We start from the raw sequence: 26629 nt of genomic DNA, 5'->3' as shown, positions 1-26629 counted from the left end.
ATGCTTGTCGGAGATCACATAATGCAGTTATTACAGTGGTTCAAATATGCGTGCAGTCTGCATATTTCAGTATTTTGATTCTTCTGATAGAAGCATTGTCATCACCAGTGTATGTAGATTCACAGAATATTTTAATTGATGCTGATTGATCCACAGATGGTTACAGACGGATGTTAATACTTTCTTTTATAGATGCTTGAAGAACACAAGGCTGTAATCCTTCAGAAATATGCCCGTGCATGGCTTGCAAGGCGCAGATTTCAGAATATTCGTCGGTTTGTATTGAATATTCAGCTTTCATACAGAGTTCAGCGACTGCAGAAGAGGATAGAGGAACAGGTGAAGGACGCAAGTCTGTTTGTTTTTTAATTTTTTTTATCATGTCGGTTTTATTCAGAACTGTTGTGTTGACTAGATGCTTAAAACATCCATAGTTTATTTGACAAGACAAGAGATATGTCAGGGATATGGCCCTTTATAACAAACCAATAATATTTTTCCTGAATTCCACACTATTGTTTCCATCTATTACAGGATTTCCTTATGTTTTTGAAGCATATGATACTGAGATTTTCAGGTTAGCCGTGCCAATGAAAGGAGTCCCCAGCTGGCATTTTTTACTGTTTCATAACTAGTCAGTCCCATGTCTGGATGGGATTAATCTTATTAGGATGAAGGTTGTGTTAGTTACAGTTCTGGCTCAACATATTTGGTGAGTTTGGGGAATTCAGTATTGTGTTTATTGCAAGGCTTGTTTTGGAGAGCCATACAGGCCAAATTGTCTTTAATATGGTACCTTTAATCTAGCTGATGGAAACGATCCTTGGTTGTAGTGATTATGACTTAGCTGAGGTGGGGAGCAGAAGTAGTTCGGGTGCTTCCTCACAGTTGAGGAGGGGCAAAGTACAGATTGCATTGTCCAAGTGTTGCTTGATGTTTATTCTGATAAGCCACAAAGAGTTCTGTGTAAACACAGTTATAATTTATTGATATATTCAAAATTCATTTTAAAAAGTACTAAGCTATACAAGAGTGCTGGTAAAAGAAAAACACAAGAAGTGCAGTTTGACTGAAGGATGGAGCTGAATTTTTTGCAGTAATTTTTTAGGGGTATGTAAAAATACAAAATGATGTGCATTTTTCTGTTTTATTTTAACCTGTGTTACTTATTGTAGAGTAAAGAAAATCATGGCTTGCTGGAAAGATTAACCAGTCTGGCTTCAACTCGTATGAATGACTTGGATACAATTCAGAAACTTGAATTAGATCTTGAAAAGTTAACTGCACAGAAGAGAACATTTGAGGAGAAAGAAAAGAAATACAAAGAAGACAGTGAACAGGTACATTTTCCAAGATCATCTTGGTGCTCGTAATTTAGTTTAAAAATGTCTTTTGGATTTATCAAATGCATGATTCTGAGAGTTAAGTAACCTCACTTTTGGGCAGGAGGAGGGATGAGGGAAGGAGGAGGGAGTCTGTGTGTGCTTGTTACAAATGTAAGACCCCCTGTGATCTATTTCTTCTTCTTTCTCAATACATGTCTTATGCTTATTTTTATGTACACAGAAAATCTTAAAACTTGAGAATCAGAATAAAGAATTGCAAGAACAGAAAGAGACCTTAGAAAGAAAGCTCCAAGAAAAAACTGAGGAAATGAAAGGTACAGTAATTAAAAGGAGCTTTAAAGCAGTTATGATGGGGGAAAGCTGTAAAGTCAGCTTTACAGCAAGTGTAAATGATTCTTGTTATATTAAAAACAATATAAATGGTCAGCTTACAGTAATCTAAATTAGGCCCTAGGCCTCTTAAGCTAGTTTAGAATGTGTAGGGCAAATGCTTTTAATTTAATAGTTTGTTCATTCAGTAGAAAAAACTGTCCTCCTACTATGTTTCCTGTCTCAGAGGCAGCACATGCATTCTTCAAAGCATCCCTTCATCCTTGGTTCGTTTAGTATACTGCTTTTAAGAATCTAAGTTGAAAGGACCCAGGCAGCCCATGAGATCAAGTATATTTTAGACAGATAATGTTTGGGTGTTTCAGAAGCTTTTTATTCTGTAATTACTTACCAGGATTACTGTGATAATTTGTGATATTTGAGAGATTAATTTCAGCCTAAAAATGTTAAGGATTGCTTATTAAAACAAAAACTTCTCATTGTATTCATGCCATTTTAATAAATACGCATTATTGTATGAAGGTCTCTGAAATACTGAAATATTTTTTGACAGATAAAATGGATGATCTCACGAAGCAACTCTTTGATGATGTACAAAAAGAAGAAAGACAGAGAATGTATGGAAACTGAATTTAGTTGTTTTGAAACAGCATTCATTTTTTTTCTTTCTCTGCCTTTCTTTCTCCTACTGTAAATGTATTATACTCACATATCACTTACTAATCTGTTGATATTCTTAGACATCAGTGCTTGTACTGAAGCAATAACTGAAGTACTTCCTGTTCAGTCAAGGAAAAGCTCATGCTTGTGGGTCAGTCACATTATATTGGAAATTATCTTGTAGATGTGAGACTGTTCCTGCTCTTGCAGTTTCTTTTCTTTTCATGTGTCTTTTGGAGATTTCAAGGGAGATCCTGAGCATAATGGTTTCTTTGGAGATATCCTCAGAATCCAGTCAGGGTTAGAAAAGTAGCTAATGACCATACAAGTCAGACTTCCTGTGAAGTGGATATTAAAGGACAGAAATTAAAGATTCAACTTGAAAGAAAGGGAGTGTTTATAAAGGACATTCAGTTAAAATAGAGGGGGAATATAGGGAATATTCCCTTTGGTATTTTGGTTGCAATATTAAAAATCATATAATTTAGCAATATATGATTGTTCCTTTGCATCATGTTTCTCTCAGATTGCATTTTTGTCTCACAGTAGCTCTTTACCAGGATGAGATAGAGACCTTGGGAACCAAACAAATGCTGTCCCCTGAAGTGTGAAGAGTGCAATCCATCTGTGTTCCTCAGGATGGAAGCCCTGTGGCTTTTGAGCTCAATCTGATTTCAGTTGCAAATAATTTCAGATCATACTAAGAGGGCTTCTTAGCTAGTTTTCCCACTTTCTCCATTAGCTGTATTATGTTGGAAGCTGGTCCATCCTGGCAGGAACTAGTAGGAAATCCAAAGTAGGAATGCATTGTGTTAATGACAAGGACACAGGGTTTTCTATTGCTGTGTCCTTCTTCAGTGCTAGTGGTGACCATAAATGTAGCAAATGGCTGCGCAGGTAGGCTAGCTGTCAAAGAATTAGAAAACTAACCTTTAAGTGGAAAAATTCAGTTCTGCTTTGAATTCAGTCCCGGTACCTGAATAGGAAGTAGGGAGACCCAGGGACATTCTTATGCCATTCTCATCCATTTTGGAGATGATTCTGAGGATGTAGCTTAGCAGTTTAAAGAAATTATTGTTAATTTAAGTGTTCTTCATTGAAATATTTCCTTCAGATTAAAACAAAAACAAAGCCCACTCTTTTACTTATGAATGTAGGAAAATGAAACCACCTTTTCAATTTGTCATATTTAGGATACTTGAGAAAAATTTCCAAAATCAGAAACAGGACTATGAAAAGGAGATTGAATTGCTCAAGGGAGAAATTAAGATTCTTAAGGAAGAAAAAAATCAGCTACAGCATCAAATTCAGCAAGAAATTATCATTCAGGATGGTTTGAAAATGGAAGTAGGACAACTTACAAAACAAGCACAGGTAAAGTATAACTCATTTCAGAATCTTTGTTAGAAAAAGCAAGTAGAGAATGTCGGTGTCTTTCTTACAGGTTATTGTCTTTTTTTAAGCACTATGTTGCATCATTTTCATGTAGAACACAATGTGAGTAAGTTAATGCTCACAGAAATAAATAGCATTCAAGAGTATCACAGTAATTGTGCCTGAATATTCATACATTTAAACGTGTGGATTTTTTTTTCCTTTCTTTTTCCAAGAAAGTATTAGTTTCTGAGGGGGATTTTTTCATAAATATAATTTATAAATAGAATCTGAAAGTACTATTTTTGTATCAAGTCATTTTTTTTCCTCTGAGTCAATTTTATGACAGAAAAACATATGGATTCACTGCATCACATTACTGTTTTGCTCGGATGTCTATGAGAACCAGAAGCTTTAAACACAATACATTTTAAGCCTTCTGACTTCCGGCATATAAACTTGTTCTTAATCACAGTTTTCTTTATGATTTAACTGTTACCCAGCCCTTTGTCATTCACATTCTATAATTTTTCTCTGATTCAGACAATACCTGAATTGCAAAAGGAGATTGAACTACTGCAGACACAAAAAATGGATGTTGAAAAGCAGGCACAGTCCCAGAAGCGGGAAATGAGAGGTAAGCTACATACTGGATGATTCAGAGAACTGACCAATTACAGTGTGAAACAGGCTGCTGTGAACATTCTTCCATGTCTGTTAGCTGTAACAAAGGCCCAGATCTCTTTCCCATCCCACAGTGATTTCTTTGTATTCATATCTTTACCTGCAAGGGGAGAAACAAAAACCAGATGAGCTTTACAAAATGCTCACTAAATACCAACATCAAGGGTATTTTTTTTGAGGAAATTCTGCTCTCAACCATTTCTCCTTTTAAGCTAGATGTTACTGGTTGAGGTTGTGTGCAAGTGTGCTAGGATCACGTGGAAAAAGTATTTGGTGTCTTAGTCAAAAAAACCCCAAAATAATAGCTTACACTTCACTTAGAATTTAGTAAGTAGCTTGTAGAGACCCAAGAATACAGAAACAGTATGTTATCTGGCCTACATTCAGACTAACTTTAGCCACAAGTCTGATTTATGCCAAATATGCTTAGATAACTTGTTGAATAGGGGTTTCTTTAGGAAAGGGTACTTAATAAGAGCGCTTCTGTGGTGCACTAACTGCAATGCAAAGTATGTCATAGAGTAAACCTCTGTCTGCAACATTTAATGTGGTAGCTTAGCACTATATGACAAAGCATCTATATAACTCTAGCAGTTTTCCAGATCAAGAACAGAAAGACATAATTTTGTGTCAAAAGTTTGATGTGTTTAAAAAAAATAAACAGTATCGGTGGTATACCTATCTAATTTTCTTTAAGCGTTCAGAAGTAGAACAACGCCTCTCTTTGTATGCTTGTAGTAAATCAGATATATTTATTGTGTATAAGAAAAAAACTTTTTATGAAGGGATTGGTTTGATTTTTATAACGATACATAATTTGGAATGTGAGGAGAAAATTATTCACATAATAAACATTTCCTTTTCCCCAGAAAAGATGTCAGAAGTTACGAAACAGCTTCTTGAAAGTTATGATTTTGAAGATGTAAGAAGCAGGTAATTTTGTTTTAAGCTTTCTCTAGAAAACTTGAGATGTATTTTGTTCACTTCTGCACTACTGATATTATCTTTTGTTCTAGACTCTCTACGGAGGACTTGGAACACTTAAATGAGGATGGAGAACTGTGGTTTGCTTATGAGGGTTTGAAAAAAGCGACAAGGTTAGTCCAGGTCTTTGGTGTGTTCATAATTCCAAGCTTCAATCTAGAAGATAAACAGAAAATTTACTGAATAACTAATTTGACAGTGCAGTACTGAACATCTGTCTAACAAATGAAAAAATACTACATTATGTGAGTTATCGAGTAGATTAAACTCATTTTTGTGGACTTTTACTAAGTCAATGAGACAAGTGTGTGTGTGTCAACCTCGGAAACATGTTTCCTCTGATATATGATGTTTAACTTCCAATTCCCTTAATGCACAGGTGATGTAATGCAGTGCAATGTCTGTATGTTAACCACAGTACTTTATTTTCACTTTGTGTTGAACTTGACCCGTTGCATCAAGGTCATACTACATTTGCAGTTTTCTTTTCACCCCCCTTTGTTTTAACAGAGTATTGGAAAGTCACTTCCAGTCTCAGAAAGAAATCTATGAAAAGGAGATTGAAGGTCTGAATTTTAAAGTTGAACATCTTAGCCAAGATATTAATCATCTACAAAAATTATTTCGAGAGGAAAATGACATAAATGATTGTATTCGACTTGAAGTTAGCCGGCTAACTTCAGAAAACCTGGTAAGATCAAGATGTACTAAAGCAAAGTATGTTTTTATTACTTAGCAACACAATCCAAACGTGTTTGTGGCACAAAGCCCTCAAAATCTTGCAGTCATGTCCTTGAATTCTCAAGGCTCTAACAGATATGACAATGTGAGATTGAACATCCATGTAAGCTCTTCCCCTGCATGCAGGAATAGCATGTCAGGAGGTAGCAGAATTTATTTTCTGAGCACACAGCTTGGTGAGAAAGCCTCACAGAGGCTTTTCCCCATCTTTTACATGAACTTGAATTAAGATTTGATTCTAATCACAGAATGGTAAAATACTATTTTGCGGACTCTTACTTGGTGTGTGATGGACACACAGGCTTTGACTTCTCCTGTTGATAACTAAGGATACAGTGAACACTGAGAAAACCTTTAGAATGTTTAGATGCATAGAACTCTTGTATTCTCATGTGGCTAAATATTCAGATTTTATAAAAGATCTTTTAAAGTTCAAAATTTTGCCAGGATGCTTTTTGCCAAGCTCATACAAATATTTTGGTTGTGCTTTGTGCAATTCTTACCAACGCAAACAACTTTTGAGGGTAATATAATTTCTACAGGTACACAGCTTTATACTAGAAGTTGTGAAAAACAAATATTTATTTAGAACAGTTTCATAATACTGTAACTTTCTCTGGGTTAATAGTAAAAAAGAACAAATTATTCTACCAGGTTCAAATTTTCATTGTACTGAAGCACTCAAGTTCAGAATTTAGTTGCCATATTCTTTCCCTGTAGCCAGAGGACAGAAATTAGTGTCTTTCAGTCTAAAGCCTCTCTGAAGGTATTTCTGACTCTCAGGTTGAGAAGTTCTGTGATTTGATAGTGAAAGAATAGATGCCTGTAGGATTTTATGTTGGTTATAGATTCGTGCAGCTCTGAGGCTCTCCACCAGAGGGCAGTTAAGCATGTAAAGTTGTTAATAAACTGCAAGCAAGGCTTATGAGTCTAAAATCCGTATAGGCACTTAACTGCATAAAAATAATACAAGAAAGTGCAACTATTCAAGAAGTTAGTATATACCATATAATCTTTCTGTTCAGTGAAAAGTAACAAAAGAAATATTTTCAAAACACCATTACTAAAATTGAAAACAGAAAGAATAGTTGCTTATGTTTTTATTTTTAAAAAATGGTTTTGTAAGATACTGAGTGTTTTCCAGAATTAATTGAACTAGAGAAATTAAAGTCACAGTGCAATTTACTTTAAACCACAAAACATAAGAATGGTAGTATTGGGTCAGGCCAAACACTTAGTTAGCTAATTATTTCCTCTTTAAGAGTGGCCAGCAGCAGGTACCCAGAAAAAAGTTATACAGATCAGGCAAGCAGGTAGCAGTACTTTCCCACAGTATTTTCCCAGTCCTTGTTAATTTGCAGTTGAAGGACTTCCCTTGTCATAGGAATTGTTGGATATGTTTGAAAAGAGGAAGATGCTGAGATAGTCTAATGTCCTTTTTCTCTAAAAGGTGATCCCAGATCTTAAACAGCAAGTTTCTGAGCTTGAAAATCAAAAATTAGATCTTGAAAACCGTCTTCAGGAACAGACTGTAAAGTTGAAAGGTAAAGTACTTGTGCCATCACTGATCTTAGAGTTTAAAAAGAACATGATGAATTCCCTACATTTGAATTTGTAAAAGCTAAAACAATATTACATGATAACTTCATTGCTTTACAACTTATTTTCTTGTTGGTAAAATGGAAGAAACACTAAGAAGAAAATATGTTGTGTAGTTTATATCTGTTACTGAAGAATAAAATATATGCCTGAGTAGGTCCTTTTTTTTTTTTTTTTTTTTTTTTAATATGACTCTGCTGAGAATATGTGCAATGAAGTATGACCTTTGGAAACAGTCATAAAAAGGAAAGATACTTCAGAACTTAAGGACTTTCCTGTGAGGTGGACTTAGGTAAAAAGAGTGTTGAAGGATTCAGAGAAATGAGTAGGAGACAGAGGGAAAAGTTCCTGCTAGTTTCTGTCTAATTAGGAAAACGCATTTTGCTGACAGTTCTGTGTCTCTATAACTTACAGTCCTCCCAAGCAGCTGCTTTTTTCTTTCTAATTTGGAAGTAGCTTTGCTGCTAACTGCAATAATTTAATAGTGCTAACAGTCCACTGTCCCATATGATTTTCTGTGTGCAGTGGAATAATCAGATATTTATCTGATACAGTGTCTGACGTCATTCAGTTTTGTTAGATGAAACATAATTGTGAGTGTAAAAAAAGATTTATTAAATACTAGTACAGATCAGTAATCAAATGTGATTTTGTTGTTTCTCTTTTGTTTTGGGTTTTGCTGCTAATTATTACTGAAAAAAATGAAAGAGATGTCTAATCGGCTGCATCATGAGCTAGAAAGGGACAGAACACAAAGGCGGTAATTTTTTTTTTTTTTTTAATGTAAGAAATGTAAGTGCCATAGGCTGGGGTAACAAAGTCACTCAAAGTCTTTGAAGTTCCACGTCCAACATAAGATTTGCCACACAGCTCTGGGTGCACTTAATAGGTAATGGCCAAGTATGATACAACTACACTTTAAAGAAAGAAGAATAAAAGAAAAGTATTTCCTATTTATTTCTAGAGCAAATGAAGCCCAGATTGAAACAGACCTAAAAGAAAAAGAGAGACTGAAAATCACAACCCAGGAAACTGAGGGGCTGAGCAATGGTTTGAAGCAAGATGAAGTCCAGGATGAAGTAGAAAGCAAGATAAAGCAAGAAACAACTCGACTCGCTGTGGAAAATATGGTGAGGATATTAAATTCTCACTAAGAAAATACACCTAAAATGTGAGATAAAAAGAAACAAATCTTGATTTCTTGGTATGGGCAGGATGTTTTCTTGGTTTACTGGGGAGAAAAAAGACATGAAGGTTTCATCTTTCTTTCCACCAAGTAAAAGTAAAAACATGTTATAAGGTACTTTATTTGTGACAGTAACATGTAGCAGGAAAAGGCATTTTTTTACATGTGATTGCTCTGAACTCACTGACTTCTATTATAGGATCTTGAAGAAAAACTAGACATGAAGGATAGAATAATAAGAAAACTGGAAGATCAGATCAAAACTCTTACCAAGACTATTGAAAAAGGTGAGAGTGTTGTGTGATTTTTAATAGTTTTGGATGTTTAGTGTGTTTGAGAGAAAGGCAGGGTTTGGGGCAGGAGGGTTACAAATTTAAAACGTCAGGAAAAAGCGCCAGGGAAATATCAACAGAAGTTTTATAAAAGCCCTTTACCTGTCTTTCTCTTTTTTCCCCAGCAAAAAAATGGACAGGTATCCGGCCTAGACTATGCTAGAAAGCTTACGCCAGTGACATCAGCTTCTGTCAACAGAAATTAATACATATCCTCACAGGAACTGTCTCTGAGCCAACAGAATGTTAGTTTTGTATCAGCGGAATAACTGCTCCCTATTGGGCATTCCCCTTCAGGTGCCCATGGCTCCAAAGTTAGTTTGTACAAACTTCGTGTAACAAGTAATTTCACTGCAGAATACATTTCAAAAGATTGCAGAAGTATCTGATGCTGAGATGCATCACTGCTACTTGTTTGCCTTATTAATGCCAGTTATTCCACTGACTCCAGTGAAACTATTTACATGAATAGTATGAGTGTTGTTTAACTCGATGCTTGGAACCATAAGCTAGGAGCATTACAGTGAACAGGGCCTGCGCTTTGTTTATTACAATGAGAAATACTTATCTCCAATAGTTTATACTAGAATGTGAATGTTAAGTTAATCATTTACCTTCAGGTAACAGTGCTTTTGTGTTTGACAGCCAATGAAGTTCATGTGCCAGCTTTGTCTAAAGAGTACGTTGGAATGATGGAATACAAAAAAGAGGATGAAGAAAGGATCGTTCAAAATCTGATCCTTGGTACTTAAGTAACACTTCAAATTTAAACAGTAGTCAGTGATACTCAGTGTAGACACTACAACAAAAACTGCAAGTCCCTGTACTTCAGTTATGTTCAGGGTTGGCTTTATCCAACTCCCTTATTACCAGTACAGCCTGGGGGCTCTATGTAGCGCCTTTCTATTGCCAGTCATTTCAGAAGCTGAAGTGCTTTGTCTGTGTAATAATCATTTATCTGACTCTACATAACTCTGACTCGATTATCTTTCTTATTATTTGTTCACTTATAAAGCTAGAAATCTCAGGAGCGCTCCAGGGACTTGAATTTGCTTTTGTCCTGGCCATCTACTAAGTCTGTGAGTCGCTGGGCTTATATCCATGTGTGGCTAACTAATCTCCTGTCTGTTCTTTCCCTATCGTTCCCTTCACTGAGGGCTGTGCTTTCATATGGTTCTCTCTTGTAGGAGAATTTTGCCCTTCCTTTGAGTTACTCCCACAGAATCCATCTTACCACCAGTGTTTTGCATTTGCTTACAGTTAATAGTAAGCGTAATGAATTTTCCATGTACCTTAGTACCCTTATTAACTACTGCTTGGAAATGACATCTTTCCTTTCTTTTCATCTACTTCAGCCTTGTGCATGTTTCTTTCTTTGTGAAAACAGGAGTGTCATTAAGCAGTGCCAGAATTTGGTGGGGCCTCCTGCAGATAGCTAAATGCCAGTCACTTTTTGAAGTTTTCCTGTCTGGCATAGCTACAATACTCTTCTAACTCCCTGGAAAACTTGATTAATACTGTCATGTGAAAGATACTGTTATACAGATTTTCAGGAACAAGCAGTTCATCAGTAAATCTGTTATCAAGTGAGTGGTCACTGAAGAAATGAACCCCACAGTGCTTGTCTTTTTCAGAATGATACATTAAATCTTTGCATTCATATATAATAAACCTGATGACTCTCCTTTATGCAGATTTAAAGCCACGTGGAGTTGTAGTTAATATGATACCTGGCCTTCCAGCTCACATCCTATTCATGTGTGTGAGGTATGCAGATTATCTGAATGATGCTGATATGCTGAAATCGTTCATGAATGTAACCATTGATGGTATCAAACAAGTTATTAAGGTAGGAATAAAATTTGGCTGTACTATGCTTTCTGATTTTAGTGTAAGGTTTACAAGATGCATGCCTTGCACCTGGGGAATGCTGACACTTTCATTTGGCAGCATTCCTAAGATAGAATAGTTACCATTAGTGACACTCCTTTTGGAGTTTTAGTAGTATCCTTGTGCAGCCTTCAGGTAAAGTTGCACTGTACTAAACATGGTAGCACATGCATTAACAGAAACTATCCTTATCCACAGAGCTTACTGAGAAAATGATTTTAAGTATTTTATATCCAAAAGTGAGTAGTTAATTAGGTTCAATATGCCTATGATTTTAGCCCTTGTAGAAGTTGGAAGGCCAGAAATGAGGGTTAGTATGTTTGGCAGTAGAACAGTATGAGACTTTCAAGTGCTTTTTACTATACTGTTCTACCAGTGTAGTGGTTTTTGGACATATCGTTTGGTACTGCAGCATTAGTACCCAAATGACAGAAAGTTATGTTGTCAGCCAGTTTAGAAAACCAAGTTGTGAGCACGAATCATTAGTTTATTAGCTGATATGCATTACGATTTCAGCTATGTGAAAGCCTTATTGTAGATTTATAATGCAACAGAACACCAGGCATGCTTTGTAGCACAGGCAGCAATGGACTGTGGTTTATGCAGTTGACTTTATTGTGTAAACAGTGCCTATTGTTTGTTTGGAAGCAAGTTGATACCACAGGTTATCCTTAGGAAAAATTTGTACTTATTTAGTTAACAAGACAAAAAAGCACATTTAAGCATAGTTATAATTGAGTTTATATGTAGTTCCTTTGTGTATACAGGCATCGTTAGCACTATTGCAGGAAGGCACCACAATATTTAGATATGTGTTAAAGCTGTTGGATTCAGGCTAATTTGTTTAGCCGGTCTCTCATGTTAGAAGAGTTAAACAGTGTTTACCAAAGAAGAGGGAATTTTGCCATATATGCATTAGCCTGAAAACACAGTATGATTTGTACAGCTAGCATGTTACAGATGCTGTATGCTCCTTCTGCTATAGATAGATGCTATTATACCAACTGTCTAATGGTCTTAAGTTCCATAGTGGAATTAAATTAACTCCGTTGGATGATGCTGTTATAAGATTGCTTTATTTACCACTTTCAGGAATATTCAGAAGATTTTGAGATGTTGTCCTTTTGGCTTTCCAATACGTTTTATTTTCTTAACTGTTTGAAGCAGTACAGTGGGGAAGAGGTAGGAATGATTTTACCAAATAATTTAATTACTTTACCTTTGACCAGCATTTAATTCTGTAAGCAAAATAGACAGGGATAATTATTCACTAGGTCACCACTGTTCCTTCAAGATATTTGCGTATTCAAATTGCTCTGTGGTGATATCTGTCTTACATAAATAATAAGATAGAATAGAGCTAACTGATCAAGTGAACTCAAGAAAACATTAAAGTGCTAAACTCGGGTAAAGACAAGACATGTAAACTGTTACTTAATCTCTTTAACATGGGTTTAATGTGAGCTGGATTTCAGATGTCAAACTAAGTGTATATAAATATATAAAAGAGTTTTACTATTTTATAATTGTGAACGCTTCAAACACTTACTGCTACCAATATGAGATTACAGAAGAAAAACTCAAGAAAGGTGTGTAATAATAAAACAGACTTTTTTTCCTTATTTTATTTGCTTATTTAAGCTAAGATTCATCCTGATTTTTGAGATTCTTTTAAATTGCAAACTCTTACTATATTTGATTGCTAGAGATTATAAACTTAGACTGAACTGAAATTGCACAAGCACATGAGAATATGGTCTTCAAGATAAAAGCGAAGAGGTGTCATAAAGCCTAGGAATCACAGTAACTGTGCTGTCTGACCTACAATACTCCCTCTTGTGGTCATATTGATAAGATATAACAAGCAACGGAGGATTGAAAACATTTATATTTAATTAATAACATTCTTCTATAATTTGATTCCAACAATAGAGAAAAGTCTGAATACAGATTTTACAGTTTTAATCTATATTTGTAATGGACTACTCCCAAGGAGTGAGCATTCAAGACTTCACACAAGTTAGCATCCTGTCTGGATTTTTGAAGTCAGAGCTTTCCTCATAAAAAGTCCAAAAATGACATCCGTTTGCATCAATAAAATGTACATTTTAAATTTTTTTTGCCAGCATAGTTTAAATAACTGTGTTTTGGCTTTTTCTGAGAAATAATTGCTTGTTTTCTGTTTAAATGATCTAGGAACTGAGCCAAAGTCCATTGAAATCTATGCAGATCTTTCCTTTGGCTTTAGTAGGAGCTAGATTTAGCTTTTGAAAGCAACTACTTGTGAACTGGAAAAATAAGCACGGGAAGCCCAGAACTGGAAGCATCTCTTGAAGACAGCAGTAGCTTTGACTCATTTTGAGACCGTGTTTGGTCAGAGACAGAATGAGTTACTATAATATATACATTACCTCTTAATGTTAATTGATAATAATGTTACCTGATTTCTAATAATTATATTTGCAATTTACTTTCAGGAATTTATGAAGTATAACACCCCACGTCAGAATAAGAACTGTTTAAAGCATTTTGATCTCTCAGAATACAGACAAATTCTTAGTGACTTGGCCATTCGTATCTATCACCAATTTGTCGTTGTAATGGAGAACAACATTCAGCCAATGATTGGTAAGAAAGCAAGAATCCGGAGAGTGTTAAATGTAGCTCATGAAGTACATGAACAAAGCTCATATATGGAGGCAAAGGGTGGGACAAGCTTCATTCTCCTGTTGACTATGCATGTATGTACCTGCATGTATATACATACATGTATGTTTCTGCGCATATAAATTCCACTGAATGTTATATCCCCACAGGATTTGGAAAGACTTTGTCCTCGGAACAGTTTCCCAGTGTGGGGTAGTGCTTTGAAACAGAATGGTCTTGCTGGGGTAGATGTGGAACATATACCTTCATTTTCCTAAAGATGGAGGCACCACTGGGAACATTTGCCCTCTAGGTTTTTCCTATTTCACTGCCTTGTGTTTCCCACCTAACTAATATTGCTAACTAGCCAAGCAGAATGCAAACAATGAAGTGTTGGAATATACCACTTCTGTATTATTTTATAGTACTACTTTCAGTATTAATTATAGCCTTTGTTCTGGAAGATTACTGTAATGCTGCTATTTTACTATTTTTTAATGATTTTGTCTAATTATCTGTGATAGAATGAGTGCCATTTTAATTATGATTTATGCAAAGCAAACTTTTTTCCTAATTCTCTTCTGACAAAGGTCCGGTGGTGCTAACCTTATAGGATGTGCAATGAATAACTTACTGTGTCTATAGTTTTGTGTTAACCTAGAAAGGAGAAAGACAACAACATTCTACAAAGAGAATAGGCTTCTTTTAATTTGTGTACTCCAGAAGCCTTTATTGGTTTCTTATTTTTCTAGTATCATTTAACTTTTAAAATATCCTTAAATTATATTTTGTTACAGAATTAAGTTAATGTAACTGAAAAGAGCCTTAGTAGCATTAGTCTTACCAGCTATTTCCTATTGTCGTCCAGTTCCAGGCATGCTGGAATATGAAAGTCTCCAGGGAATTTCTGGCTTGAAACCTACAGGGTTCCGTAAACGTTCTTCTAGTATAGACGACACAGATACCTACACGATGACCTCTATTCTGCAACAACTCAGCTATTTTTATAGTACAATGTGCCAGAATGGCTTGGACTCTGAGCTTCTAAAGCAGGCAGTGAAGCAGCTTTTCTTTCTGATTGGAGCTGTCACCCTCAATAGTCTGTTCCTCCGCAAGGACATGTGCTCTTGTAGAAAAGGAATGCAGATAAGGTAAAGCCAGTAAAGTTTCAGCAAGCAGTTGCTTGAGAATGGACTTTTTAACATGTTTTTATGTAACATAGTCCCTTTTCTCTGAGTCACTGGATATTCTGTGAATATTCTGGTGGAAGTAACCAGTTGCTTTTTTACTCTTTTTGAAAAAGTAATTTGTGCCTTTTGAACTGAGCTTTCTGATACTAACATATTACAAATTGTGCTTTCTATGGAAACACTGATGGAAGAAAAGACAAAGAAAATCACAGTCTGAAGTTCCAAGTCAGACGTGTTTAGGACTCTTCCCATATTAGTGTACTTGTGACAATGAACAGTATTTTTAGTTCTTTCTTAGTATAGTGAACAGGTACTGCATTCCCTGGCTGGTAAATAGACTTGCATTTTTTCATGCTGTGAGACAGACACTGAGACAGGGCCATTGAGGGTTTGTGTCAGGCATCATCTGTCTTGTTATGAACATCAGGAGAATACAGTTCTAACAGTTTTGCAGAAGATACAGCTCATTTATTCTCCATTAGACAGTCTGCAGACTAAGGTGAAAGAAAATCCGTAGATCTTGACCCATCTAGGAATATTATTAGAAGAAAGCTGCTTTAGCCTTTAGATCATAAGTTGTAAGCCCCGTCCTACTTTGTAACGTGCAAATTGTTCTCATCTCTTGTGTAAACTCAGTTGTAAATTAATATTTTAAAGATATATAGTGCACCAAAGTCACAACCAATGCCAGTATTTATTGGTAATGTTCTGTAAATGACAGTTAAACTAATAAGTTGCTTTCTATTGTCCAAGCGTTAAGAAATAAAATAAAAAGGATTAACATGTATATAAAAGGGATTAAACTTACAGACCAGTAAGCCTTTAATTATTTGGGTTTTATAATCTGTGGATATGTGTTTTAGCTTAAAATGTATACATTTGAACATTGCATTAAAGGAACATTGTTCCTTTAATATCATTAATGATAATAGTTTTTAGTATAGCTTGCTTATTAGGGGGACCTGACATTTCTCCGTCTATTTCTTGTTTAACCCAGATGCAATATCAGCTACTTGGAAGAATGGCTTAAAGACAAGAATCTCCAAAGCAGCAATGCCAAAGAAACTTTGGAGCCTCTGTCTCAGGCAGCCTGGCTCCTTCAGGTCAAAAAGATCACTGATGATGATGCCAAGGAAATATATGAACACTGCACATCTCTTTCCACTGTGCAGGTAATGAAACTTTTGTTTTCTTCTGGCAGCACCAATTACAGAATCTTAGCTATCTGAAATAATTTATTGCAAAGAGCTACCGGCCTTTCGTTTTGTGAACATAGTATTCCTCAGCATTTCATGTCACCACTTGCTATATTTGAATTTTTAACTCCTTATTCCTGATTGCTAATATTTTAAACGCTGCTGTGGTGAATACCTGTCTGAGTTGTTCTACATCCCACCTTTTTATTCCATAGTATGTTTTCTTTACTTTGACACAGACTTTTTTGTTGCATGTTTCTAAACTAATTCAGCTTTTTTTGCTACTCCTTGATCCTACTGACACATTTGGAAATAAGTCGTAGCAAGCATCACATGCATAACCACTCAATAGGTGACTGGTTAAAATTCCCTCTTTATTATGAAACTCCTTACTAAGACTTCAATTAAATATCAATAAAAATGTCGTATTATTGCTTTCTCCTTTTTCTTTGCTCACTTTTGTGACATATTAAAATAGTCTTTTTAATTTAAACAGATAGTTAAGATCCTCAACTCATACACACCAATAGATGATTTTGAGAAAAGAGTGACTCCATCATTTGTTCGTAAAGTCCAGGTAAAAGCTCTAATTATTATCTCTGATATTTAAATTACAAGATACTTCATACACACTTGTCTTTCATGCTATAAGTTTATACTTGACCTTTAAGTCATATTATGACAAAGCTGCTCAGCCTCTAGACATTTGGAAATGATCAAAAAAGTCTCCTTAACATTATGTGAAAGCAAGATTTGTCATGGGGAAAAAATATTTTTACTGGTTTTGCTTTTATTCGTAATAGGGTATTTTCTTACTCTTTCTGTTATAATTTCAGGCTATGCTAAATAATCGTGAGGATGTTCCACAGTTGATGCTTGATACCAAATATCTCTTTCAAGTGACATTTCCTTTCACCCCCTCTCCACATGCCTTGGAAATGATACAAGTCCCCAGCAGCTTCAAACTTGGCTTTCTCACAAGAGTGTAATAAAAAGGATACATCACTCAGAGGCTAAAGACAGACAGACTTTCATGCTTCATTTCTTCAGCTGGTGGATGGTATGGTAGCTTGCAGTGAACTGTATCTTTGAAAACTTGTTGTTGAGTCCAGGCTTAAAAAGTAGGAATAATTTCAGCTCGTGATTTCCTTTTCTCTTCTCCTGTTGTTCTCCAGTTTTCATTACAGTCCTAAAAGAGATGGCATTATATCATCAGCTGGATATAAAAGTGACGTTATTGTTTTGTAGCCCAAACCTGACAAGAAAAGCATTTATCTGACAAGCTTGCATTGTTGTGCTGTCAGTAACCCTAAAGCACCAGTCACAGGAGAAAGTGTTATGGCTGCTGTGGGATAACTGCTGTTATCTTGTAATTTTTCTTAGCGTCACTTTCTTGTCCCAGGAGATTTTTTTTTTTCATGCTAATTCCATTCATTACCTTGATATAATGGATATGTTTTACAGTAGTTTTCACCCTTCTGTATTTTTATACCTTTATTCTTTTTGTGAAATACGTGTCATATAACAGTTCCTCCAGAAGACTGTAGTAGGAAGAAATGGAAGGTCTTCTCACAGTAGTTTAGAAAAAAATCAGTACAAAAAATGAGTACAGTCAGCTTTCCCATTGCAGCTGGGAATAGTGCTAAGATCAGCCTAAGAGAACTGCTGTTACAAACTCGCATCTTTTTGTAGACATCTTGGGTTGCTCACCCAGGCAGAATGCTTGCATTATAGTCCAGGCACACCAGAGAGCTCTTTAGCCAGGGAAGCAGCTCAGATGTTTATCTTGAAGACGGATTTCAGTTTTGCTCTGCAAAATTCTGTGGTAACATGTCTGGATTTTCCTATCAGTAGTAGAAAAGTCAGATGTAAAATCCATGTTGTTATCCACATTTGAATTAGAGGCTTGTATCTTTAAAAAACAGAGGTCCATCTCCTGTTTTGGGTCCATCTCTAATACAGTGTATTTCAGAACATACACTGAGTATGCACAAGTATACATGTCTTTTTTTCTCCCTTCCTTTTTTGCTTTTTTCCCTCCCCCAGTCCAGACACTGAGTAGGAATGAATGCAGGTACTGTGGTCTAGTCTTACTGATAAACTAAGCTTAATTTCTTAGGTTTTGTTTTTATTTATTAAATTTAGATTGCAGGATCTGCATAAGCAAAAGTAGTCCCCTTTTTGCTTTATAGGCTTCTTCCTAGAATCCAGAATGCAATGAATAATAACTTTATTTAATACTGGACCCTGCGTTCACCCCACTACTACAATGATGACTGTCTTTAGAAATTCCTGAATAAATTATGCTATTTTTCTATCTAATGTATTAGATGTGGTTTATTATAATAAAGTACTAAAGCTCTGCTATATTTAAAGGATTCTATTTTAATTTAGTTAATTTAAATATTACAGAAAGGAACAATTTTTTTTTTAATTATACAGTGTTTGTACTGCTTGTTTAATTCCACAGAACAATCTGTAGATATAAAGGTGGAATCATATTTGCTATTTACTGTCCTTGGTATTTACTATGAATGGTGACATATTCATAGTGATGTCCATAGAGATATAGGAAAAATATGTTTAATAGCAACAAAAAGTATAAAAATATCACAGACATAGGTAGACTAGTATTTTTCACCTGCTAAATAAAGTAGCTTTTAAATCAGTTTGACGTACTTTAAGTGATGTAGTAGTTATTTTATGTTTTCAATACTAAACCATGTGAAGGAAACTACTTGGATTATGTGAACTTTAGTGAATGTTGTCAGTCATGTATTACATTGTAACGTCTGATTTACCTAATGGTCTGGTGGTTTTACTGTGGCATCATGCATCTTCCTGTCTGAATGTTATGCTGTCCCTGATTCCTCATGAATTTCTGTAAATATTTTTATGCAAACAAGTTTTGTTGCTATAAATTGTATATAACTTTTTTACAGTTACCAGAGCTATGTGTCTGTTACATGGTACGGTATGGCTAAAATCGCAGTCCGCTCTTATATCCACATCACATAAAAGCGTCTGACGGCATGTATGTCTTTGTGAGAAAAATCAGTGATAGCTGATCAGAGAAAAATGTTATGACAATTTGGTGCTAAGTTACTTGGAGAGGCTTGTGTGAAATATGCTATTAACACTGTGTATACAAAGAACAAAACATTGATTTATTTTCAAAAGAAAGTTCAAACTGACCAGTGTTTACTGTATGTTGTCCAAAACTTGTCTTGCCTTTGCCGATGTTAATGCCTTCAACCAGTATATAAGGTAAAAAACTCCATCTGTTATCTGTAATTCTAAGTGTAAGAGGGCAGTAGGAGTGAAGGCTGATACACGAAAGAGGCATTATGGAGGACAGCTTTCCTAAAAAGGTAGTAAAGGAGAAAGCTAGTCCATTCAAACAAGAAAATTTTGAATGATAATTCTTACTGCAGTGGGAAAGCACTGAAATAGCTTATGGACGGAGGTGTGAGATGCTATTGCCATCATTGGACTTGTGTCCATATGTTACTCCTGCAGCTTCTGGCAGTGGGACTTAGAGATGGACCCAAAGGTGGTGCCTTTCAGTTCTGTGTTCCCATAATACTCTGATTAAAAAAAAAAAAAAGACTAGGATGAGTTCCTTCTACCCAAATCTATACTGAGCTGAAATCTTTCTTTTTCCCCCACTTTTTTTTCCCTCATTTTGCCTCAGATCCTCTTGATTATTGAATGCAAGTATCTAGTGGCATGATTTCATTGACTTCAGTGGGGTCACAGTAACAGATGTGACCTTCACATCTCTTCAGACATGTTTTGATAGTTTTCCCCTGAATTTTTAAGAGTGCAAAAAGGCAGAACTTTTTTTATTTTCTTCTTTTAAGACAATAACTTGAAAATCAGGTGAACAGTAGAACAGAACATGCCTGAAAGCAGCATGGATACTAATCAATGTGTTTGACTTTTAATTTTCTTTAAAAATATGAGATAGATTTAATATTGACAGTATCATTTGTCACAATATCAATTTGATAGTTGGAAAAATCAGTGCAGTCAGTCATCTCCCCAGTATGTTTAAACTTCAACATTTGAAACAAAACAAAAATTGCCACTATGTGGAACAGGCAAAATCTGCTTTGCCTAACAGTTTGAATATGTTCTTTATTCCTTATTCTGAAAGAGGGCCGTTAAAATGAAGCATTTAAACTATAACCATCGTAACTGACCTGAGGCGATACAACTGGAGAGGCTGAGCTTTAAATACCCTTTAAGCAGATTTAACAGGAAGGTCGCCTTTCTACATTAGCAGCTGCACACAGCTTATTTATTCATCTTGAGACACATCAAGTTCTTGCTCCTCAGAAAGGTAGGTAAATTTGGATATTTATCAGCAAGATTCATTTTCAGAATTTCTCTGCAAGTAGCACATTTGATAATATGTTTCATCATGCTACTATTTTTAGATTGCTACTGTGACTTTTTAAAAATCTAGTAAGTTTAAAAATCTCAGGCGATGACACAAGAAATTATAATCGTTTTACACCTTTCTTGGTTTAAACTGTTTATGATAATGATGGATTTCTATTGTATTTTATAAAGATATGTACTATCTCAGGTATGATACTGCTTTTTAATTATCTGGAAGTTTTGTTGGCTTCTTTTCTAGCAAAATTTTATGATATGTCATAATATTATCTGAAGTAATATACTGATATCAGGCAACATTCATCCTGGTGTGACCCCAGTAAATTCGCACACTATCAGAAAGATTAATTCTACCCTTCTTTCAAGCATTAGATCCTTGTCTAAAGTCTCTAGATCCTTGTCTAAAGTCTCTAGATCCAGTGATGATATTTTGTTCAACTAAGATGGCATTTTGTCTATAATACTTGCTTTTTACACTTCTTCCAAAGTGAAAATTTTCCTCCCAAAGTCTAGTATAGGGTTAGTGTCTTGAGGCTTCATACTAAGTACATAAATGTCACCCGATTATGTCACCTCAGTTGCCCACAGTGGGAATCTCTAATTCTGAGAACGTCTGAATAAGAGATTATTCTGCTCTAAATGTCCAGATGTAGTTAGCTAGCACGATTGAACCCTGGTGCTATAGTCACCTTAAAGCTACGGGAATACTAGCACAAGAGAAACTCCCTGAAAGGATGGCAGATTGTGGTTTCATTTCTTGTTTGCAAAAGAGCACATTAAAAGCTTCAGAACATAGTTGTTGCATTTCATCAAATAGGATATAAACCCCTTTGACTGCATGTAGCTCGTTCAGAGCTCCATGCAGATTTCAAGATTACAGTGTAGTGTGTTGTACTTCATTTCAGGACAGATACCTTCCCGCATGTTTCAGGATGAAGTTATGCCTCTCCTGAGACAACAGCAAAATTTCTATTGATTTGGGTATGGGCAGGGTTTCTGAGTTCATTGTTAAAAATTAGAAGAAGCTATTGCAAGACTTACCTAAATGAAGCAAAAGAAATTGATTTTTAAATTTGTTTGGCTAGGCATTTTATGAAACCAAACCAAACCTTATTCTAGGGCACCTGCCTGCATTCTGCTGCTTATTCTTAAGCATTTCATTGGACTAGTTGAAAAATGAGACAGTAAACTCATTGTGTTAACTGTACATGTCTAAATACTGTTAAAAGCTTCCATTTTAGAAGTGGCGAAAGATCTCATTTTCCCTAGGAAAAAAACAAGGAGAAAAATGACACTAGAATATTCTGTTTGTTTCTATTTCTGACTCTCAAGCGATTTTTAATTCTATTGATGATAAGGAAAGTGCTTTCTTTCTAGAGGTAACTGTGGCTTGTTTAAAAAAAAAAAAAAAAAGTTCATAATGACCCAGCTTTCAGTATATTGAAACATCAATTTTAACTCAAGTAACACATTGTTCATAATATTTTTGTAGCTGCTGACTGAATCCTAAGCCATCTTTCCAGCTTTAAAAATAATACATAATATTGACTGTATAATAATGCAGTGGAAAAACAACAAATATTGATTAGTGCTGATTTCTCAGAAATCCAGCTCATTGTTACGTATTGTCTGGTTACTGTCTGCTGACATTAGTTAAGTAAAAACCAAGAGTTAATTCCTGCATGTAGTGAATTAATGCTGCACGTTATAACAAAATGTTTTCCCATCTACTTTTCTTCATAAAAATAAAATCTTCAGAGCACGTGCTAGTTACTGTCTTGCATATAGTCACAGTTCATCAAGCTTTAATGATTAGTCAGAGAGAGATTATCCAGCCTACAGTTGTCTATATACAGTCTAAGAGGCATTAGCTACCTGAGAAGTACTGGGAAGCTTTGTATTAGACTGGAGTGCGCGCTTGCTTCCTTCTCTGTCTCTTTCAGCTCTATCGTACCGCAAAGATGTGCGACCAGACCTTTCTAGCGATTGTATTTGGTCCGTGTGACAAGTGCTCCAACGAGAAACCCCTTAGGCCCATCTACATCAAATCAGAACAACTCAGCTACTGCTCGCTATGTGTGGAAATGGTACGTTGTTGATTTTATCAGTCAGAATGTGAAAATACTGCTAAAAATAGAGATTAATGTTCTGTTTTGTTGGATTTTTCTGGGCAGCAAATAGGCTTTGGTATGCAGAAAGTTTGCTTGCTTCTAATCCAAATAAACCTGACTGTGAGCACCTGATGTTATTCCCTGAGCCTGGAACAGAGGGGTTTCTGTGCTCAGTGATGCCTTTTTGATTCCTGACTGGAAAATGACCACAAGCTTTTTCCCCGCGGGTACTGCTGTGTAGATTTTATGTACCTAGCTAACTCTGCTCTGAAGTAAACGTGTGCAAGTCTGCTGGGCCTGTCATCTTGGGTATTGCCCATTACCTTTAACAGAACTTAACACAAGATGAAACCGTTCCAGTAAATGGATTAACTAGAGACTAGGGGCTATAAAGCTGGTTTAGCCTATCTCAGTAAAGCTGGGCCTATTCATGTGTTGTCAGAACTCCTTCACAGCCTGCGTGTTGTACTGAGACCGTGTTCTCTTGCATGCCGTGTGCAGTATGTGGGTGAGGGATCTTTGAGAGCTGGAGGTAACTACAGTGAAGATAAAGCAGGAAGAGGTTTTTGCATGGTAGAGCAAGCCCTTCTGTCATCATGTCCATGAACCACCCCAGAAGGTGGTGTTGGGGAATATTAGCAAACCTGCTAACCTGACCAGCCTGTCCTACTAGAATACCTGCACAGGAAAGAGAGATGCTGGAGGCTTTCTAAGCTCTGACAACTACTGGTGAGGCAATATCCCACTCTCCTGGTAGGGAACACTGTCCCAGCGAGGTCACTGTTTTTTAGATGAAATACAAAGCTAAGGTCACGAACCTGTGTGGCCGCTGAAGAGCTAGTCTCCAAAACTCCTTTTATAGACTTGGAAATGTTATCGTCCTGGTTATACTCCAACTTGGAGTAATTTTATTCTTCCTGAACCATTGTGTATTATCAGTTAGAGAAGACATCCTTTATTGCTTCCTCCCCAGAACTGGTCTGTACTGTTACTGAGCAGTGTCCAACAGTGTGTTGCATTTGACTGTCAGATCAAATGATCTCTGCAGAAATGTAAAAAGGTTTAACTAGCTTATGTTTACAAAACGCTGTAAGACCGGCAGATGAGAGCACTGATTTGGTGGTCATGGATGGTGCAATGTGTACAGTTCACTGACTGACACAGCACATTCTCATGTGTTACATTGTTTAGAAGGAAATTTAGATATGATGACTGCAAGACAAAAGACAACCCCTTCCCTATTCATTTGCTTCTCCTGACTTTGAAATTACTGTTTTGTTTGTGTCCTCCTTGGCCAGCAGCCTATAAATAGCTATGTATCCAGTAAATTTTTGCATGACTTGATAAATGAATACTAGAATTGCAAGAAACCATTTGTTATTTACAAGTCCTGCAGCTTTCTCCTCCTTCCTTTTTCTACCTTCGATGTTACAGAAGGTAGGCTCCTTCCAACAGAGACAGGTATTAAGTGGTAGAAAAAGAGAGCTCAGGAAGAATTACCTCCACACTTAAGTCTGTTAGGCTTCCTCTTAACACTGAAGTAGGATCTTGGGCTTTCTGGTAGGTCTGGCTTTTTAGCGTGCTCCTTCATATTTTGAAAAAAAGATTTTAAAACAAATGCTTAAAGAGTTCTTTGTACTAGCACTGAAATACATATGGGTAGGGAAATTATGTCCTTCACCCTCTGGAACTGATTTTCTAGACCGGTGGGTATGCTTTGGTTAGTATCAAAATGCACAAAATGCCCTTGCCATACCTTTGCAGGTGTTTGTGGATGCATGTGCATAATATAGTGTGTAATTGGCTGGTCCTTTTGCAGCTACTTGATTGCACATGTAGCTCTTGATTTCAGATGTAGATGGGACTCAGCTGCACATAAGCATTTCTGTCAGTCAGTCCTTGTGATTTCCCCCAAACCAACGCATGTTGAGGCATAACAGAATTCAGGAATTGCCACGTCACAGTATTGAGATCATCCTACTTGGACCAGTTTTCTTTTAACAAAATCATCTTTTCCTCTGGGGGGTTTACCAGTTTTGGTGGTAGATGCTAATCAGTAGAAAGAAACTCTAATGCAGTCATTAAGTGTTTGCTGTTTTAGTAACCATAGAAAGTATTAGTAAATTAGCTTACAAGAGAGATTATCTGGTGAATTAGTGAGATTGAAAACTTATTTTTAAAACCTACCTTTTGAGATAAGAAACAATTTGTGTCACACTGTTGCACCATCCTTTTTTCCTTATGTCCTTATTGATAGAACAGTACCAACTTTCTTATATGCTTCTCAATTACTACAATCTGGTTTGTTTGACAGGTTTGAAAGGTAAGTTTACAATTGCAGGAACTATTCGTTTTGCCACAACTCTTGGTGATAGAATGCTTTTTCTTCTGTAGCAGCTCCACAGAATAATGCTGTGTAGAAAGCTGACTACTCCGGAGTGGTTGCAATTGATTACTCTCAAAATATATGAAGCGGAGTCAGCTTGCCTTTGCTCTATTGGGAATGGTCAGAGACAAAAGCCATCTTATAAGAAGCTGTCCTTGTTTTCGAAAGCTTGGAGGCTCATTGCCATTGAGGACGTAACAGCTAGTTTGGAAGCAGACGGTTTTATAGTGAACACTGGTGGTCAGTATGAGGCCACAGCAACAAACATTTTTTGCACCAGTTATTATTTCACCGTTAATGAATGGTATCATTATATAGCACAGATCAGTTAGTTATCACTTTCCAAGAGAGTCCACATACCATACCTCCAGTAGAGGATGATTTCACAGACCTTTGGCCTGCGCTGACATGTTTTGAAACCCATCTCAAAGCACTCTGCATAATCCAAGTTAAGAGGACCTACACTTAATTCACTGTTGCAGATTGATCTACCATTTCAGGTTAAACACATTTTCAGCATAATGTATTCTAACATTGTGTTAACAAGTTATTTAGTATTTATGATTGTTATTTGGAGTAATTGCTTATTCATTGTTAAAAGTACATCACCTTCAGCATGAAATAGGTTTTATAAGAAGGGAGAAAGAAAAAGGCTTGATTTAAGCATTGTTTGCTAAATGGTAACATTCTTGCTTTGCCTTTGACTTAAGCATTGTTTGCTAAATGGTAACATTCTTGCTTTGCCTTTCCTTTTTTTTTTTTCTTTTTTCTTTTTGTAGTTGCCCTAGTACTGTATTATCCTCTAAATTAATCTAACCCTGGTTCATTTTATTTAAAGCTCCCAAATGGCCTTACTCTGACCTGTGGTTTTTGCATGGTTACCTAATGACTACATTGGTAGTTAAGCAGCTTGGTTAGATGAACTAAATACTTTCTACTTTACTCAGTCTAATGAAATGTATGTTATACATCACACACTTTAAGATTCACTCTGTTCAGTAGAGACTTCCCTTTCCTGTCATCATTCTGCTCATCCCTGTCATCTTGGGTCTGATAGCAAGACTTGGCCTGAACATGTGTGGTTTCCAATGACTCTCACACCTTCTACACTATTCTTCATAGAACTTTTTAATCCCATTTTTCAAGGCAGTGAGACTGCTAACATCAGTAAAACAAGAACATCTCAACCTTTCACTGTCATTATTGTGCCAGCCAGCTGACACACAAGCATTATCAGAGCCAAGTTCTTTAGAGCTGATGGGTTCCTATTAAGGCAAACAAAATTTTCACAGATTCTGTTGGATTTGACTTCCAGGTTTCTTCACTTATCAGGTGTCAGAAGTAGGACATTCATCAGAGATGAAACTACTTCAAAAAATCACATTTCTTCTTCAAAATATTCCCCTGCCACTCCCTTAAGATGCAGAATAGCCACATTATTGAATTTAATATAAACAAGTTTAATTTTTCAGACACAAAGATAACATGCTAGAAGCTTCCTGACACTTTCCTGCTTTATGATGCTTTTTTTGTTGTTGTTCTGGCATGGCTTAAAAAATACTGAATTTTT

General features: G+C 36.0%; 1 protein-coding gene and 1 long non-coding RNA gene across 4 annotated transcripts in view; one reads left to right on the top strand and one right to left on the bottom strand.

The window, feature by feature from the left end:
- Nucleotides 1-20751, top strand: part of MYO5C (myosin VC) — a 39226-nt gene extending 18475 nt beyond the window's left edge. For both annotated transcript variants that reach the window (XM_026097085.2, XM_064517378.1), the window contains 21 exons: nucleotides 193-339; nucleotides 1176-1340; nucleotides 1567-1660; nucleotides 2230-2293; nucleotides 3530-3710; nucleotides 4254-4347; nucleotides 5264-5327; nucleotides 5411-5491; nucleotides 5889-6069; nucleotides 7570-7663; nucleotides 8427-8478; nucleotides 8683-8848; nucleotides 9104-9191; nucleotides 9882-9980; nucleotides 10931-11085; nucleotides 12219-12308; nucleotides 13604-13754; nucleotides 14641-14923; nucleotides 15960-16134; nucleotides 16655-16735; nucleotides 16995-20751. In XM_026097085.2, the coding sequence (XP_025952870.1) occupies nucleotides 193-339; nucleotides 1176-1340; nucleotides 1567-1660; nucleotides 2230-2293; nucleotides 3530-3710; nucleotides 4254-4347; nucleotides 5264-5327; nucleotides 5411-5491; nucleotides 5889-6069; nucleotides 7570-7663; nucleotides 8427-8478; nucleotides 8683-8848; nucleotides 9104-9191; nucleotides 9882-9980; nucleotides 10931-11085; nucleotides 12219-12308; nucleotides 13604-13754; nucleotides 14641-14923; nucleotides 15960-16134; nucleotides 16655-16735; nucleotides 16995-17147 (2658 nt within the window). In that variant the 3' untranslated portion in view covers nucleotides 17148-20751. The remainder of the gene's footprint in view (nucleotides 1-192; nucleotides 340-1175; nucleotides 1341-1566; nucleotides 1661-2229; nucleotides 2294-3529; nucleotides 3711-4253; nucleotides 4348-5263; nucleotides 5328-5410; nucleotides 5492-5888; nucleotides 6070-7569; nucleotides 7664-8426; nucleotides 8479-8682; nucleotides 8849-9103; nucleotides 9192-9881; nucleotides 9981-10930; nucleotides 11086-12218; nucleotides 12309-13603; nucleotides 13755-14640; nucleotides 14924-15959; nucleotides 16135-16654; nucleotides 16736-16994) is intronic.
- On the bottom strand, nucleotides 123-4489 carry LOC112981442 (uncharacterized). Of its 2 annotated transcripts, none has more exons than XR_010390768.1 (3): nucleotides 4382-4489; nucleotides 2386-2674; nucleotides 123-315 (listed from the first exon to the last, which is right to left on the bottom strand). It is a non-coding gene; the product is annotated as an uncharacterized LOC112981442 (long non-coding RNA). The 2 variants fall into 2 exon arrangements; XR_010390767.1 differs by having other exon boundaries at nucleotides 2397-2674.
- Nucleotides 20752-26629: the final 5878 nt, after the last annotated feature.

Source organism: Dromaius novaehollandiae, chromosome 10 (assembly GCF_036370855.1).
Source record: "Dromaius novaehollandiae isolate bDroNov1 chromosome 10, bDroNov1.hap1, whole genome shotgun sequence".
Lineage (NCBI taxonomy): Eukaryota > Metazoa > Chordata > Aves > Casuariiformes > Dromaiidae > Dromaius > Dromaius novaehollandiae.
Note: the sequence above shows the minus strand (reverse complement) of the source record. Positions and strands in the feature narration are given on the sequence as shown.